General features: G+C 35.6%; 1 protein-coding gene across 1 annotated transcript; it reads left to right on the top strand.

Annotated features, from left to right (window-relative positions):
* The first annotated feature begins 12,496 nt into the window (after nucleotides 1-12,496).
* Nucleotides 12,497-17,305, top strand: LOC128992915 (uncharacterized). Its single transcript, XM_054416660.1, has one exon. It carries the CDS (start codon nucleotides 12,497-12,499, stop codon nucleotides 17,303-17,305), a length of 4,809 nt encoding a protein of 1,602 aa, XP_054272635.1.
* Nucleotides 17,306-17,801: the final 496 nt, after the last annotated feature.

Genomic DNA, 17,801 nt, shown 5'->3' on the forward strand with positions numbered 1-17,801 from the left:
TTCTTAAGTTGGTAAAAGTTACAGTCTATTACCAAACCTCTTTCACGGGAATAATACGTTTTAAAATTGTAATGAAATTTATATATTTTTTGAATAAAAAAGTAGATGTACCCAGCTTAAAAATTATGTTATCAACTTTAACATGAAACTTCTGTTCTGACAGGGGTGGATCACCCATGCTCGCTAATTTTTATTCAATATATGTAGGCTTAAATTGTTGATTGTATGGACCAGGTTTTTTGTTTTGTGACAAAAAATAGTGAAATTTTATATGCATAACAATAAAACAGAAGGTAGCTCTATAGAAGGATACGAACGGCTTTTAATTTTCATCCACAACCTGTTGGTACAATGCGTTTAAATTCAATTGCTGTACATTCAGTAGTACCTGAGGAATCTCATTAGGTAAATATACTTTTTGTTTAATAGAATATATAGATTAAAAAGTTTTGAATGATGGAAATTATACAATGTTTGTCGATTGCTAAAACCAGACTTCATCGATTGGAAGATCGCTGTCAAAAGGGCGCATTTGAATATCTGATACATAAAACACTAAAGCCCATTCGTTTTCATGATAGCGTGTTTCAAATAACAAATGGAATGGGAAAGAAAGAAGGGTTTATCTTGGTTTGACAATACTTTGTTCGGGAACTATAAATTTCATTCAGATGTCTATTGATATCAAAGGCAAACAAAATTTCTTTACAGATGTGCAAAGTTGCCAATGTCTTTTTATTATGTCAAATGGCATCTTGAAATATTACCTGCATAGGTTATGTATTACAGTTCCAAAGAGTAAATATGAAAAAGCAACAAATTTTATAGGGCGACAATCTTCTACAATACAATCTTTAAAAATATCAACTTGACTCTTAATACTGCCACTGTCAGTAGTTTACTTACGTGAATTATAAGAGAATGCAGACGGTAATAATACTAAGCTTTAGGTAGAATTAAGTGGATGTTGAAATGGTGTTAAGGTACCTAGTGATACAAGAAGAAGTCCAACATACAAACACAACCTAAAATCCTCAGCTAACCATAAGGATGACGAATTTTATTTTTCAAGATGGGTAGGCAACCATTGAATTACTGATTATACAGCTATTTAAACCCACTGTAGGATGAAAAATCGATTAGTATGTTTAATTAATACATGTCATATCCTTGAATAGTGATGCGAATATATCCTAACCAAATTGAAATAATATCCTCTACACCCTAATTTTGATTTATACAGAAACTATGAAATACTATTTACGCATTTACCTGGTTCTTATTATGTATACAGATTAATAACTTGTGTTTTTTTATCGCGCCAAATACAGAAATATAAACCTTTGGTTTGCTGTAGGCTTAGCTTTGTCAGTGACTTCTTTGAGAGTGATTGATAACTCGTCCTATTGCCTCAAGTCTGTCTTTGGACACAAGACGAGATATCTTTGCTCTAAGCAATATAAATTGGAGGGAAAATGAAATATGTTCCTTATATTGCCTTCAGTGCTTTGTATTAAAGACGGTATTGTTTAGGGTTTACTTAGCAACTAACTAAATTTACCGACATATTGTTGAAAACTATTATATTAATGATCTCATTATAATATTTTTTAACGTGGGCGAATTAACAACCTGATTTGGAAGTCAAGGACTAGTTTTTCCGTAACTAATGTTTATTTATGCGCCTTATTTTGCCTAACTAATTAATAATTGTAAGACTTGGTTTTAGGAGTTTGCTGTAATGTATATGCAAGACAACAATCCTTTTTCCCAAACAATTAGACACACAGCTTGGTTTGGCCTCCCACATGGTAATGACAGTAGCCCAGGTGATTTGATGGATTTGAATACATGCCTCTGGATTGAAGTCCCACGCACTATCCAAAAGACCAGACCAACCGACGTTATTTTCACTGATATTGCCATTGAAGATATGTTAATAGTAAAAACTATGTTCACTACCACGTTGGAAATGATTACTTTATTTATATACATGAAATAATTCAAAACGTATCTAGTAAAGTTTTAACGTAAAGAAATCATCGGTTTGAGTATTACAACGCTAATGAGTGTTTTGGATCTTGGTGCAAAACTAACTGGTTCATATTTGAAAGTACTGTTATTTTTGTAGCTTGATAAGTAAGCTCTAAACATTTTATAGAGAATTAATAAAAGGTTAAATTACCTGTGTCCGCCGGTCGATCCTGTAGAATCCTATTGCAGGATATGCATTTCGGCGACGTCAAATCACCATCATCAGTCCTTAATATAAGAGCTTGGTCTTCCCCATTAGGTGCGTCTTAAAGTTTTGAAAACACGTACACGAATTTTACACATAACGAAACACATAAATACATGGTAGGCCTACTTTTTACTTTTACTGCGGACATAAAATAGACGCGCGTCAGTCGTGTGTCGAGTCTCGACTGGAGTCAGACTTTACTTGCAGAGTTGACCTTTGTCCTGTCTCTGTCCTTTGTAGCTACAGGTGGCGTTTCATTCAACTTTAACAATGCTTCGAATAATATGTTGGATTGTAGTGTACTTTTGTCATTCAGAAGGTTGTGGGGGGTGGTTTTTGAGGCTTTGTAAATTTCGTATTGCTCTAATGATGTCATTACTCGACTTTTTCTACAAACGTGTAAAGGTTTTAAATTTTCATTCAAGCTGGAATAACTGTGATTACTATTGACTAGGTGCTCGGCAAAATTGGATTGTTGTGTTAGACTATTTTTGGGAAGGTGTTCTTTAAATCTCTTAATAAATGGTCTGCCAGTCTGTCCAATATAGAACTTATTACAGTCATTGCATGTTATCTTGTACACTCCCGACTTTTCACTCAGGTTTTTATCACTTTGTTGGGCTCTAGGTTTGAGGAGATTTTGGACGTTATTGGATGTTCTAAATGCTACAGTTTTGCCATGTTTTTTGAATTCACTTTTTAGGGTGTGGGGGATCTTTTCTCCATATTCAACTGAGACGAATTCTGTTTTTATTTTAGGCCTTGGATCTGCAGTCTCTGTACAAATTTTCTTTCGATGTTTGTTAATTAATGTGTCGATTATGTTAGGATTAAATCCATTTTTGACAGCTATGTATTTCCTGTTGTGGCTCTCCAAAAACAGCAGTACTGCAAAAAGTCTATGTTAAATAAACTACTGCTTAAATCTCACGTCGAGATGCTTAACTTTCTCCATCCCCCGCAACTCAATAATATCTTGTTTACATTAGAATCACAAATTAGCAGAGACATCCTAAGAAAAAAGAAAGTTTTGAACAAAAAACTAGAAGCCCTTTTAAATAAAAAACATGACTTTGATCTTAATAAGGTTAGCCATAAGTTTTACCCAAGGACAATTAACCTCACTGACATAGTTTTTGATCTTAATGAGATAAATTTGCTAAACAAAGGCTTCAAGTATAATTTGCCTCAAAAAGGCGTCAAAGGACTATTTTCAGAAATTATCAATGCTGACGCAGCAATTCAAAGTCTCAGTGATATAAATGATCAGAATACAGTCAGAGTAATGGTAAATAACAAACTGAAAAAGACCTTAAAAAATCCTAAGAAACTCAAATACAATTGCTTATATAAAAAAGAAAACGTAATCCTAAAAAATATCCAAGCAAAGATAACAGATAACAACCTTATCATTACAAAAGCAGACAAAGGCAATACATTAGTGATAATGAACCAAGCAGAATACAGTAACAAAGTTCTGGATTTTATTAACAACAATCTAATCGACCAACTACCACAGGACCCGACAGCGAAGTACACCAAAGAGTTAAATAAGGCTTTATCCAACAGTAAGCTTTTGTTAACTGACAGGGAGATCAGAGAGTTTAAACCAATAAATCCCCAAGCTCCCCGCCTTAAAGGCCTACTGAAGCTACACAAAGAAGGCAACCCAATTAGACCCTTGGTTAACTACATGCCCGCTCCTGCTTACAAATTAGCCAAAAAACTAGAATGCATTGTCAAAACACATGTAACTTTAGAAAACAGCCACAGCCTGAAAAATAGTTTTGATTTAATCAATAAAATAAAAACTATCAAATTGAACCCAAGATATACGTTAGCTTCATTAGATATAAGCAGCTTATACACCAACGTTCCTGTCAGTGAAACACTAGAAATTCTACAAGACAATTTAAAAAATAAATCCAACTTAAGCACAGAGGAAATTAATGAACTAATGTATTTACTAAGAATCGTACTAAACCAAAATTATTTCCAGTTTGACAATATGTATTACTCTCAAAATGAAGGACTTGCCATGGGGTCGCCCCTCTCAAGTATCCTTGCAGAAGTTTTTCTAAACCACATAGAAAACAAATATCTGTGGACAAACGAGAGAAACAAGTACAAAAGCAAAATAATTTTTTATTACAGATATGTGGATGACATCGTGACATTGTATGATGGTAATATCAGGCAATTTAGAATGTTCAGCAACTACATGAACAGCTTTCATCCTAAACTAAGTTTCACCACTGAGTTAGAAGCTGACAGCAAACTTAATTTCTTAGATTTAACTTTAATAAAGAACGAAGAACATATTTCATTTAATATATACAGGAAACCCACAGCAACAGACACAACCATCCACGAAACCTCCCACCACCCTATAGCTCATAAATTGGCAGCTTACAATAGCTTTGTTTATAGATTGCTATCAGTACCACTTAGCCCCGTAAACTTCGAGAACGAGAGAAACACCATCAAATACATAGCTGTCAAAAATGGATTTAATCCTAACATAATCGACACATTAATTAACAAACATCGAAAGAAAATTTGTACAGAGACTGCAGATCCAAGGCCTAAAATAAAAACAGAATTCGTCTCAGTTGAATATGGAGAAAAGATCCCCCACACCCTAAAAAGTGAATTCAAAAAACATGGCAAAACTGTAGCATTTAGAACATCCAATAACGTCCAAAATCTCCTCAAACCTAGAGCCCAACAAAGTGATAAAAACCTGAGTGAAAAGTCGGGAGTGTACAAGATAACATGCAATGACTGTAATAAGTTCTATATTGGACAGACTGGCAGACCATTTATTAAGAGATTTAAAGAACACCTTCCCAAAAATAGTCTAACACAACAATCCAATTTTGCCGAGCACCTAGTCAATAGTAATCACAGTTATTCCAGCTTGAATGAAAATTTAAAACCTTTACACGTTTGTAGAAAAAGTCGAGTAATGACATCATTAGAGCAATACGAAATTTACAAAGCCTCAAAAACCACCCCCCACAACCTTCTGAATGACAAAAGTACACTACAATCCAACATATTATTCGAAGCATTGTTAAAGTTGAATGAAACGCCACCTGTAGCTACAAAGGACAGAGACAGGACAAAGGTCAACTCTGCAAGTAAAGTCTGACTCCAGTCGAGACTCGACACACGACTGACGCGCGTCTATTTTATGTCCGCAGTAAAAGTAAAAAGTAGGCCTACCATGTATTTATGTGTTTCGTTATGTGTAAAATTCGTGTACGTGTTTTCAAAACTTTAAGACGCACCTAATGGGGAAGACCAAGCTCTTATATTAAGGACTGATGATGGTGATTTGACGTCGCCGAAATGCATATCCTGCAATAGGATTCTACAGGATCGACCGGCGGACACAGGTAATTTAACCTTTTATTAATTGTCAACCGATCCGGAACAACAACAAACAACATAAAATGAAGATTTTATAGAGCTTAGATAAACTTTTTAATACTTTGTAAATTAATTAAAGGACGTTTTGAACAACGGTATTCATTAAAAGAGTGAAAACTCACGGTAATTCAACCACTAAAGGCGTAGAACACCTGTTGCCGCTTTGATCTTATGTTTCCTTTTAATTAGATAGCGGTGCCAAATAAATGCCACTTCTTCTAATTAAGGATAAAACACTGCCCTTTACTTGCATTTCCCGCCCAATTGTTTTTACAAGGACTATTTAATAAAGAAGGTAAGATTGTCGTTCGTTTATAATCAATATTTAGATTACCCAATGATGTGGGGTGCCGTTGGCCAGTGGGTAGAGTACTGGACCTTATTCCTGGAGGCACGAGTTCTAATCTCACTAATCACTAATTGATTTCAGACAAATTATATGTAACCGAAGGTTCAGAGCCTGCATTAACGTTTACCGACAAGGAAACATCCTCTGCGTTGGAGAGCCACATTAGGATTGGAAATGTTTGGCACCTTGTTTTTTTGTTGTTGTCCTAGAACCTAGACAGGCCCGGGTTTGTTTTTCAAATTACTTCAGGCTGGCTGGACCTAGGGGTTGTGGCAATATCACTTGGATAAAATCCATTGGTAATTTGGCGGGATTTGAACCCGGGACCTCAGTGACCAATGTCTCGCGGCTCTAACCACTAGACCAGCTCGCTCCCAGCCACCTTGTATTAATGATGCTATTAAATATCTTAACTGATTTAAACTTTTAATCAAATTGATGGTTGTTAAATAATTCCTCTGTTTTGTGTTAAATAACAATTTCTTTTGAGTAACCCACACATACCTTTGACCGGACCCGTCAAATCAGTGTGGGTTGAAGGACTCATACAACAAATCAGATTTACCCCGAGAGAAATGATCACAGCAGGCGAATCCCTTATCCAATTTTTATAAAAGCATCAAATCATAAAACGCCAACTACTATATTTTCTATTTTTGGTTACATAAAAATATAAATTCGGTATACATCTTTCAAAGAAACTTAATTCCAACCAATACCCTTAGAAAAGCCTTTTTGTCCCAACAGATTTTGAGTTGGTTTTTTTCTTTATATTCTAACCGGCTTGTACAAAAATAAAAATTTTCATTTGAAAGGATGCATGTAATGGATACTTAACTTTCATTTATATTTTTTCGTTACTAGGTGGGAAACAATAGTGTTTGGATTAGTTTTGTCTAGAATTATTCTAATATGAAATACTGTAGGCCTAGTCCAAATAAATTAATAATGGGTAATTTATTATCTGAGAAAATTACAGGAACGATGTTATAGGTCACTCGAATCAAACTGTAATAATGTTCATAGCCTATTGTTGGTAAACATCTGCTTATGCTTTCTAAATTAAATCATAACAAATAATAAAATCTTCTGGTTATACAGGGTGAAAAAAAGTCAAGACCCCCCCCCCCTCTAATATTTTTCTAAGTAAATATATAGATATATCCTTTGGGCGGTCTTTGGTTTATCTTAGCAGGAAGTTTCATTTTTTTATTTTGAAATCTTCGAGCGTTTCCCCAAAAGGGAGGATTTGGGTGGCAACTCAAATATTTTAAATGTAAACCACCTTTAAGTGACTTACAGGGTTAAAAAACTTAAAGAATGGTGATAACTAGAGCTCGCTATCTCTCCATGTGATGATGGAGATTTTGCTGTATCTTCATGTTGTAACATCATCTCTTTCGGGCGTGAATTAATTTCTTTTGAAAATTGTACAGTGATATCGTCTTATTCTTCCCCAATTTTCAAGTGACTTGCTCTAAAAAAGCATGCGCAAACATTCACCGGCCTTCTACTTTCACCAAATATGTGACAGGATCTTAGTGACAACCCCTGGATGCCCTCGTACAAGCTCCTTGCTTACTGAATTGCGCACTAATACCCGTTCTTCCAAGTTGAAGATTCTAGGCTTCCCTCGATTTTTGTCACCTATTTTAGTGATACTATCTTGCCTTACTTAGAAACATAAATTGACTTTACAACAATAATAAAATAAAAAAATTGGTCAAATTGTATAAATTAGTGGTAAGAATTCAACTGTTGAATGAAATGTAAATATTCACCGATTGTTATTTATATAGGAATTATCAACAATTTGGAAAACCAAAATTATTTGTTGCATCAGAATAATTTAACATTTGAATTTTGCAATAAAATTGAAATCCACCGATTTTCAGATTGTATGAGTTATGCTCTACTAACTATCAAGTTGCAGCTTTTCATCTCTAACATACTCAGCAAATGTCTCGAGTACACAAACCCAAAATACTCCGGCTCGTGCCTCATTAGGGGCTGCAACGTCGTCAACTTTGTTACGGTTTCAATCAATCATAAATTGTGAAAACTTAACAAATAATAAACAGATTATGTACGTCCTCAAATATAATACTTTATAACTGAGTAATTCATTTTACTAATTCATAAAGCATGAATGTTAAAGCTTTATTTTGTCGATTGATTTAGGTAAAGCAATTATAGAACCAGTAGGGTCCTATAACATGGAAGAATTAAACGTTTAAAATTATGCTTGAAAAGTCACTGGTGGGGCACCAAAGGGCATGCCTTTTTTATCATGGTTTTTCACTAAGCAAGTTACATAATGATTTTTGAAGGTAAACCATTTAAAAGTAATGATTTCAAACACTTAAATATTCTTCTCAGTATCTTCCACAGCAAATATTTTTTATTTATAATTTTACTCAAATCTATTTTTACTACTCCTTTGTTCATTACCAACAAATATTTTTAAATTCGTTCTTAGGATCTGATATAAAATGTGTAGTGTTTTTTCTCATAATAACACAAAAATTGGGTTTTACAATTTAACGTAAATCTTTGGCAAACGAAATAAAGCGATTAGTCTTTCATCAAATTCATTTACAATTCAAATTTTAAGAGCGCTTCTGTTGATGTAATTTTATGTAAATGTCTTTACCAGTGTTACAGCTCGCCAGGCTGTATTTTACGACAATTACATTAAAATATAAATTGGTAAAAGTAGTCAAGTTTATTGCCAAATCTTAACATTAATCATGCTATTAAACTTCATATTTTACTAAAGTTCATCCATCATCTTGTTACTGTTTTGCTGTATTGTGAATTAAAATATTTAATTTATTTAAAAAATATATTTAAAACAAGTGTACTTTTACAATAGCTTGATTAGAATGAAAACTCAATTACAGTTTATAATGAGTACACCGAAACGAAAAGAAAGTGTTATTCCTCTGTTTATTGTACTTGCAGGCCGGCTTAAAAATGTTGGGTTAACGAGTTTAACTCCATCTACATCATAGGTGCTTTCCTAGGTAAATCATGTAAGTCACACCCTAAACGTGTTCTTTACCGACAACACACGTTAGAGCAAGTCCTAATGTCTGCAGATAAAACAAACATTATCGTTATCCAGGGTCGCGACGTGCATTTGGAGCATATGCGAGCATTACAGTAAATCGTAACTAATTGATATTAGTTTGAATGTTAGCTTTCATCTGTTTCAAAGGTAAAATTATAGATGTGATTGTAACATGGGAATTATTTTTCGAGAGGATAGTTTATAAAAAAAAAACATTACATTAAGATTGAAAGCTGTATAGTAATATTTTCTATTTGAAATGATTAATAACATGGTGGATACTCTGCCTCTATGGTAACATACTGCGTATTTTGATTAAATTGTAACAATTTAAGGTAATCATTTATTACCGTCATCCCTGTTGTAAAATATTGTTCAATATTGTAGTTTAACCAGATTCAACTCCAGGGATTTCTTATTACCTCGCTCCCTCCCTTCCTCAGTGCAACCGATCAATTTTATATTTGTTTCTTTAATTTTTTTCCTAAAGATAATTTGATTGTTTCTGGTCCATAATTCTCCGTTGGATATTACATAAACGTTGGTTAGTTCCTATGCTTGACCTGAGACAGTTGTTAATCTAATACAGGAAAGTGGAAATATTTACTCTAAAATTTGTTGGCAACAGAGCTGGAAAATATTTACTATGCAATAACAGTGTTTCAAGTAAAAATATTATGCTTTTACTATAATGTTTTGTTAACATGTAAAATTTGTTCTTAGTGGTGATATACTTTAAGTTTGTCACTGTTATTTCCTTGGTAAAACAATTAAAAAACCAATGGTAAAGTCGGTTCTTGGCATGTTCAAATAATTTAGTAATTTTGTTTTGAGTGATAGTTTAGACTTCATATTACAAATCCTAATAATTAGTATGGTACTCACCAAAACCAACATTTATTTAAGATATGCTTGGATAATTTTTTCTCGATAAATTTGCTGTCAGGGTAAAGCACAAAGAGAGAGTGAGAAAGCGATAAGTTACCGAGAAGCCTTTGTAAGCTGTTGAAGTTAACAGTGAGACATAAACTGTTTGCAATAATACACTCTGTGGAGACAAATACTTCATGTTTACTTACTTATTACTCTAGGGATTTAGTGAACTCCTTTTACAATGTAAAGCTAGTGTTAATTAGATTAATATAAATATTTTTTAATAGAGCGATATTATGTTTCACATTTAGATCAGAAATGGGCGTTTTCCAAGCTTGCAGTAGTATGAGTTCGAGTCTTTGTCGATAATTGAGAAATTAGTAATCCGAGAGCTTACAGAGTGTTTTCACTTGACGTGCTTAACCACACTGTAAAATAATCACTAAGCTAAGCTATTTAAAATTCAAATCCGAGAGTAGACATTTTAGTTCACTGATTAATAAAGAGTTTACATTTGTAGCCCTTAGACTAAAAGTTTGATTTCAGCTTGGCCTTTATAACGCTTTCTACATTGTAAAACTATGTTCCAAAAACGTCCTATGCGAGGAAAGCTAGTTTTGTTCCACGATTGTTCTTGGTAATGAGCAACTCGTGTCATCTAAAAATACACACAATTGAAATATACTATGGTGTATTATCTTATAGGATGCATTTGTTTATAAGGGTTTACTGCATAGAATAGTTGTAATAACCCATTAAGATGAGATACATCTCGTGTTCAGTATGTCAATTGTGTAATAGACTAAATTGATTACAATGAAGCTAGGATGGAAATCAGTTCCATATTGCTATAAACAGGCGAGACGTAGATAGATTGCGAGACGATAAAGTGACTCAACGACCTAATACTGCCAGAGTGTAAGCTACTGTGCCAATATAGATGCTTGGTTAGAACTGCAGTGGTTTCCATGGTCAGCTACTAGTGTGCCATTAGATTATAATCATATTTGCATTACTGGTGAGGCAAAATCACCACAAAAACTTAATGTAAATGAAAAACTTTAATACCGAAAAGGTGTATGAAACCCTAGTACAAGAACCGGCTTAACTATGGGGTACTTACCAACCTTCCTGGACCATCCAAACGAAAATTTAAAATCATGTTTGGTATGTTTTCCAAATAAAAGACTTTATAATTCATAATTTATTAGTAGACTAAGGAGTAATACTATATTTTATGACTTGTATAACTTATACTGTATAATTTAAAAGTACAATTAACTTGAAATTGCCTTCTTCTGTCAGCTTTCAAAATATTACAAATATATATTTTGAAAGCTAACTGAAGAAGGCAATTTCATGTTATGTTTACCCGTTACCTATTAATAACTTTTTCGACGTAAATATTTTTAACGATTTCTTATACACCTAGTTCAATGATTTTAGTTGGCACCTAAATGAATTTTACATCGTCTTGTTATAAAATCAAAAATTCCTTTAAACAGGGCCTTTATACATGATTCCAAACTATCGATATCTTTCTGGAATACGTCCAAACAAACTTTAAATGCCCAGCAAGACTTGAATGAATAATATATTTGTAGATAATAATCATACACAAACATTGTATAACCACCGCAGATAAAACATGAGTATCTTCAATACAAAGGGAATAGAATTGTTGGTCGATCCATTAGTATAAAAAACCCTATTACCTTGCTTAATTGCTTCACTAAAAGTCTATAACTGCGATTCATTATGAGTTTATTACAAAGCTATTGTTGAAACCATTATCATATTTCCATTTGCACTATAGGCTACCTTGTTTAAATTGTATAACACAACCTCTCTTTATTTGTAGAACACCACTGTAAATACACTTGATTCATTACAAATACTTCACACGGTTTATTGTTAAAACGCATTCATTTCCAAGGAAAAGGTTTTAATTAGCCATTTTTATTTGTATAGAATAATTTTTTTATAGATTGTTGGAATTATAAAATAATTCAAACAAAGCTTTGTCTCGCATTTTATTTTCAAGGAAGAGATTTTTTTCAATTTCTTTTTTAGAAAGAGATGGCCATTTCCTGTTCACGGCCCTGATTGTTCAGTAAACTTTAACCATTCATATTATTTAACACTCTATGTTTTATTTAATGTACATCTCTTTTCCTTGCAACTAACATGTGTTCTTAATCAAATTAAATTATTCTCTATTGCTAACACATGTTGTGTATCAAAAAGTAAATAAAACAGTGCTTGTTCTCCTATCCCAAAAGTGTGTTCATTTTTTTCTCATCTTATAATCTCCATTTAATTTCATTCTCTACAAAACATTCATTGGTCCTAATCGAGCCTGGATTTTGAATTTCAGTCTTTGGATTCAATTTTCAGAACACTTTCAAGCTATCGAAATATCTTTATATTATCATTCAATCTCTTTATGTTTCTCCCCACTCTCATAGTGTCACAAACTCTATCTAATTCTTAGTAAAGTTTCACTCCATCTGTTTTGTCCAATATGGCTACCAGATCAATTTCACTCTCAAACTTCAACAAATCAACCCTTCTCATACAAAATTCTTTTGAAAAGATTCTCAAATCTGTACAAGAGCTTGAAACACTTTCCCCCTCAATCTTGTCAGTGATACAAATCAGAACTTTAAACAACTTCTCGAACCAGTTAGAAAAGAAACATGAAGCCTATGAAAATTACCTGGAAAGAGCCTTGGAACATATATCAGAAGAATTAGATTTGGATGCAGTAAGTGACACTGAAGACAAACTGCGACTGCTATTCGTCGAAGCCAAGTCTCGGATTGAAGCCCTTCTCCAACAGCAGCCGCAAGATGTTCCAGAAGAAAGTAAAGATTCAACAAGAATTAGTGACATCTCAGCTTCATCATCTGCTCACGTAAGACTCCCAAAACTAGACCTCATCACGTTTGATGGTTCTCCTCTACAGTGGGTAAGTTTCATCAACTTATTTGACACTAGCATCCATCTGAATGAAAGCATTTCAAACGTCACTAAATTTCAATATCTTCTCAGCGTGCTCAAAAATGAACCACTAAATCTCGTAAAAGCTTTCAGTATCACTTCAGCCAATTACTCAATTGCCTATCAGCTCCTCAGAGACAGATACCACAACACCCGAAGGTTAACTACACTTCACCTAAACAAACTGATCGACCTACCGGACATTTCCTCTACCTCAAACAAATGTCTCAGAACGTTCCTCAACTTGTTTTATGAACACACAGAAGCACTTAAAGCTCTTGACTGTGACATTACTTCTAACTCTAACCCTCTGTTGTCCACCATACTCTTACGAAAACTAGACAATGACCTTCTAAAACAACTAGAGGCTTTTAGAATTAATATACAATGCGAAACACATTCTCTACCAGAAGTAGTCGAAATAGTCAAGTTTCTTAATCAAGAGTGTAACCAAATGGAAGACGCTGTGTTACATACCAAGTTTGCTCAAAGTACGAACAACCACAATTCAAATTTTAAACCCAAATCTTTCACATCCAAGCCCTCTTTCATTCAAGCTCAGAAAGTTACAATGGTCTCTACTCCAACTCCATCAAATCAAGACAACTCAAAAAATCCTTTCTCATTTCCCTGCTTTGTCTGCTCATCAACTGGCCACAAGGTTTATGCTTGTCCTAGCTTTCTCTCTCTTTCTTCAAATGAACGTTTTAAAACCGTAAAGGACAACAACAGATGTGTCTCTTGCCTCGGAAAACATGATGTTAAAACATGTAAGTCTAAAGCATCTTGCTTCAAATGCCACAAACGTCATCACACCTTACTTCATTTTGAACATGACAAGACATCTCAAGGTTCTACATCATCACAACCATCAACCACTCATGTTTCGAATGAAAAACCTACCGTATCTCTTTGCTCACAGGAAGCCAGTCCTGCTAATCAAATCCCTAAAACTGTAATTTTAGGCACAACACTGGTTAAAGTTACTGCTCAAAATAACGTTTCTCATGTGTTCAGAGCATTGATTGATAGTGGCAGCATGTGTGATTTTATTAGTGAAAAAGCTGCTCAACTACTGAATGCACCTCGTTTCAAATCCAACTTACAAGTAGTTGGTCTTTCTCAATCTCCAACTCTCACAAAGGGTATTGTGAACCTCACTGTTAACACACTGGCAGGAAAATTAGTTGCATCCAACCATGAAGTGCACATACTTGATAAAATATCTGTCAATCTCCCTAGATCTCAAATATCACAAAGAGTTCTATTGAAAGTAAAACCTTACCCCCTTGCTGATCCCAGCTTCCACTTATCAGGGCCCATTGACATGCTGATCGGAGCTTCTCTCTTCCCTCTTCTTTTAACGAATGAAAACTATTCTCTCGGCCCTAACATGCCTAACATGATGGGAACTCACTTTGGCTTTGTTGTTATGGGGAATGCACCTTGTTCAACCGATTCCCAGCCTGCCAACACTCCATCCATCTCTCTGCTCTCAACGGTTGACAACGAATTGCATAACTCTCTACAGAAATTTTGGAAATTAGAGGAATTATCTGTACCCTCAAAGATATCGGTTGAAGAGCAACAGTGTGAAGATCTGTTTAAAGCTACCCACTCTAGGGACGAAAATGGCCGTTACTTAGTTCAGCTACCATTTAAAGAAAATCATCCCCCTTTAGGATCTTCCAAACTCATCGCAGAACGACGTTTTCACTCACTTGAACGACGTTTTACACTCTCTCCTGATTTGTATAAAGCTTACTCTGACAATATAAATGAACACATCTCTCAAGGTCATATGGTAAAACTACCTCATCTAGATATCAACTCTCCTCACTATTTCTTGCCACACCATGCAGTTGTGAAACCATCCAGTACCTCAACTAAACTCCGAATCGTTTATGATGCAAGCTGCAAAACCAGCTCTGGAATTTCCCTCAATGATTCTCTCATGACCGGCCCTAAATTACAGACCAACATTTGTGATATATTGCTACATTTCAGAATACACAATATCGTTTTCACTTGCGATATTCGCCAAATGTATCTTCAAATCTTAATCAAACCTTCCGATCAACTGTTCCAACTCGTCTTGTGGCGTGACAATCCCTCTGAAGATATATCCACATACAAACTCACTCGAGTGACTTTTGGAGTAAATAGCTCACCCTACTTAGCGATTCGTACCCTCCACCAGTTAGCTGAAGACGAAGGTAAAGACTTCCCTGAAGCAGCAAATGTCTTGCGCACTCAGACTTACGTAGACGACATTGTAACTGGAGCAGACACGGTAGATGAAGCAAAGAACCTTCAAAATCAACTCATTCAACTACTCAACCGTGGACACTTTGAACTTCGAAAATGGACTTCAAATTCTCCCGAGCTTCTTCAGTCTCTTCCAGACACTCATAAAGACTCTCCAGTCTTTCTTGAAAATACACCTGATCCCCATTTCTCAATTCTTGGCCTACACTGGTCTCCAGACTCGGACAATTTTTCATTTCATCTCAACCTACCGCCAAAAACACTAACTAAACGTCACGTTCTCAGTCTAGTCGCTAAAATATACGATCCTTGTGGATTTCTTAGCCCATGTACTATGACAGCGAAATGTTTTATTCAACTTCTCTGGACGACCGGTCTACAATGGGATGAACCTCTCACTCCAGAACTTAGTGCAATTTGGAGTAACTTTATCTCAGCGATACCAGCACTTGCAGACATTCAGATCCCTAGAGCATTGAAAATCTCTCCAAATTCTAGTGTTGAACTTCACGGCTTCTCAGACGCCTCTGAACGTGGGTTTTCAGCTGTTGTCTATGTACGATGTTCCCAACCCAACGGAGAAGTGACTACACGTATGGTTTTATCTAAAACTAGAGTCGCCCCTCTCAAGAAGGTGACTCTTCCACGATTAGAACTCTGCGCTGCCCACTTATTAGCTCAACTCGTAAACTTCTGTTGTTCTTCATTCAAACCCTTAATTTCACTCAACCAATGTTATTTGTGGTGTGATTCTTCAGTAACCTTGACATGGCTTCAAACTCCATCTTACAGGCTGAAAACATTCGTGGCTAACAGAGTCGCCCAAACACAAGAACTTGTCCCCTATCACTGTTGGCGTTACATCCCTAGCAAGGAAAACCCTGCTGATTGTGCTTCAAGAGGTATTCTAGCCACTGAGCTTGTGTCTCACCCCCTTTGGTGGTCAGGGCCTTCTTGGCTTTCTCTTCCCCCTTCAAACTGGCCTGATGTAACTTTTTCACCTACAGATATCTCAACATTAGATGAAGTAAAACACACTCCTCTAACTGTACTTGTGTCAACTACCACTGAATCTACGCTGACCAATCTTCTCATTAAATATTCTTCATGGGAACGACTTCTTAGGATTTTTGCTTACGTCCTTCGTTTCATACACAACTGTAAAGGTTCTGAAAAACGCCAAGGTTTCATCTCAACACAGGAACTGAAAGACACAAAATATCACATTTTTAAACTTGTACAAAAAGAAGTATTCACAGAAGAAATCAACTGCCTCAAACGGAAATCATTTTGCTCCACTCGTTTACAACGTCTTTCACCTTTCATTGACTCATTTGGATTATTGCGTGTTGGAGGACGTCTTTCTCAGACATCACTTCCTGAAGATGCTCGACATCCCATTATTCTGCCAAAAAAGCATCATGTGGTAAATCTCCTCATTGACCACTACCATATCTACAATCTTCATTCAGGCCCTCAGCTTACTCAAGCATTACTTTACAAACATGTTTGGATACTGTCTGCCCGTTGTGCCATACGCTCTCGTATCCATAAATGTGTCAGATGTTTCAAAGTCAAACCTAGAAATGTGTGTCCTCTCATGGCTGATCTCCCTCAGTCTCGTGTAACTCCTGCTCGACCTTTCCTCCACACCGGCATAGATTATGCAGGGCCTTTTACTGTTAAAATCTTCAACCTCAAGGCAGTGAGAAACATAAAGTCATACTTTTGTACTTTCATCTGCCTCGTCACGAAAGCTGTACATTTGGAAGTAGTAACAGACCTAACGACTGAATCTTTCATTGCTGCAATGACTCGATTTGTATCTCGCAGAGGACATTCTTCCGACATTTACTCGGATTGTGGGTCCAACTTCATTGGTGCTGACTCTACCCTACGCAAGATTGTTGAAAAATCTATTTATTGTCAAGACTCCAAACGGAAGATTCAACGATTCTCTTCACTTAAAGGCATCAATTTTCATTTTAATCCACCAGCCGCTCCGCATCAAGGAGGATTGTGGGAATCGTCTGTAAAGAATGTGAAACATCATCTCCGTTGAGTAATGGGAAACTCAGTCTTAACACTCATTGAATTCATCACATTGTTGACCCAAATCGAAGCAATGCTCAATTCCCGACCACTGACACCTCTTTCAAATGATCCTTCGGATCTCGCAGCACTGACTCCCGGACACTTCCTGATTGGTGCACCCCTCACAGCAGTACCTGAACCTAATCTCCTGACAGTTCCTGAAAACCGTCTCAAGCAATAGCAGCTAGTTCAAGCATTTCATCAACGCATATGGCATAGATGGCACCTAGAATACTTAAACAACTTGCAACAACGTACCAAGTGGACTCGGAAATCAAAAAATCTTGAAGTGGGTGACCTTGTTTTGGTACATATGGACTCACCACCTCTCTCGTGGCCTCTCGCTCGAATTACAGCAGTTCATCCAGGGGCTGATGGGGTTGTGCGAGTGATAGACTTAAAAACATCAAGTGGCAACCTCAGAAGATCTGCCCACAAAGTGTTTCCCCTGCCAACTGTGGATT

This window comes from Macrosteles quadrilineatus, unplaced genomic scaffold (assembly GCF_028750875.1).
Source record: "Macrosteles quadrilineatus isolate MER2022 unplaced genomic scaffold, UCM_ALF_1.0 Scaffold_4__1_contigs__length_99947679, whole genome shotgun sequence".
Classification (NCBI taxonomy): domain Eukaryota; kingdom Metazoa; phylum Arthropoda; class Insecta; order Hemiptera; family Cicadellidae; genus Macrosteles; species Macrosteles quadrilineatus.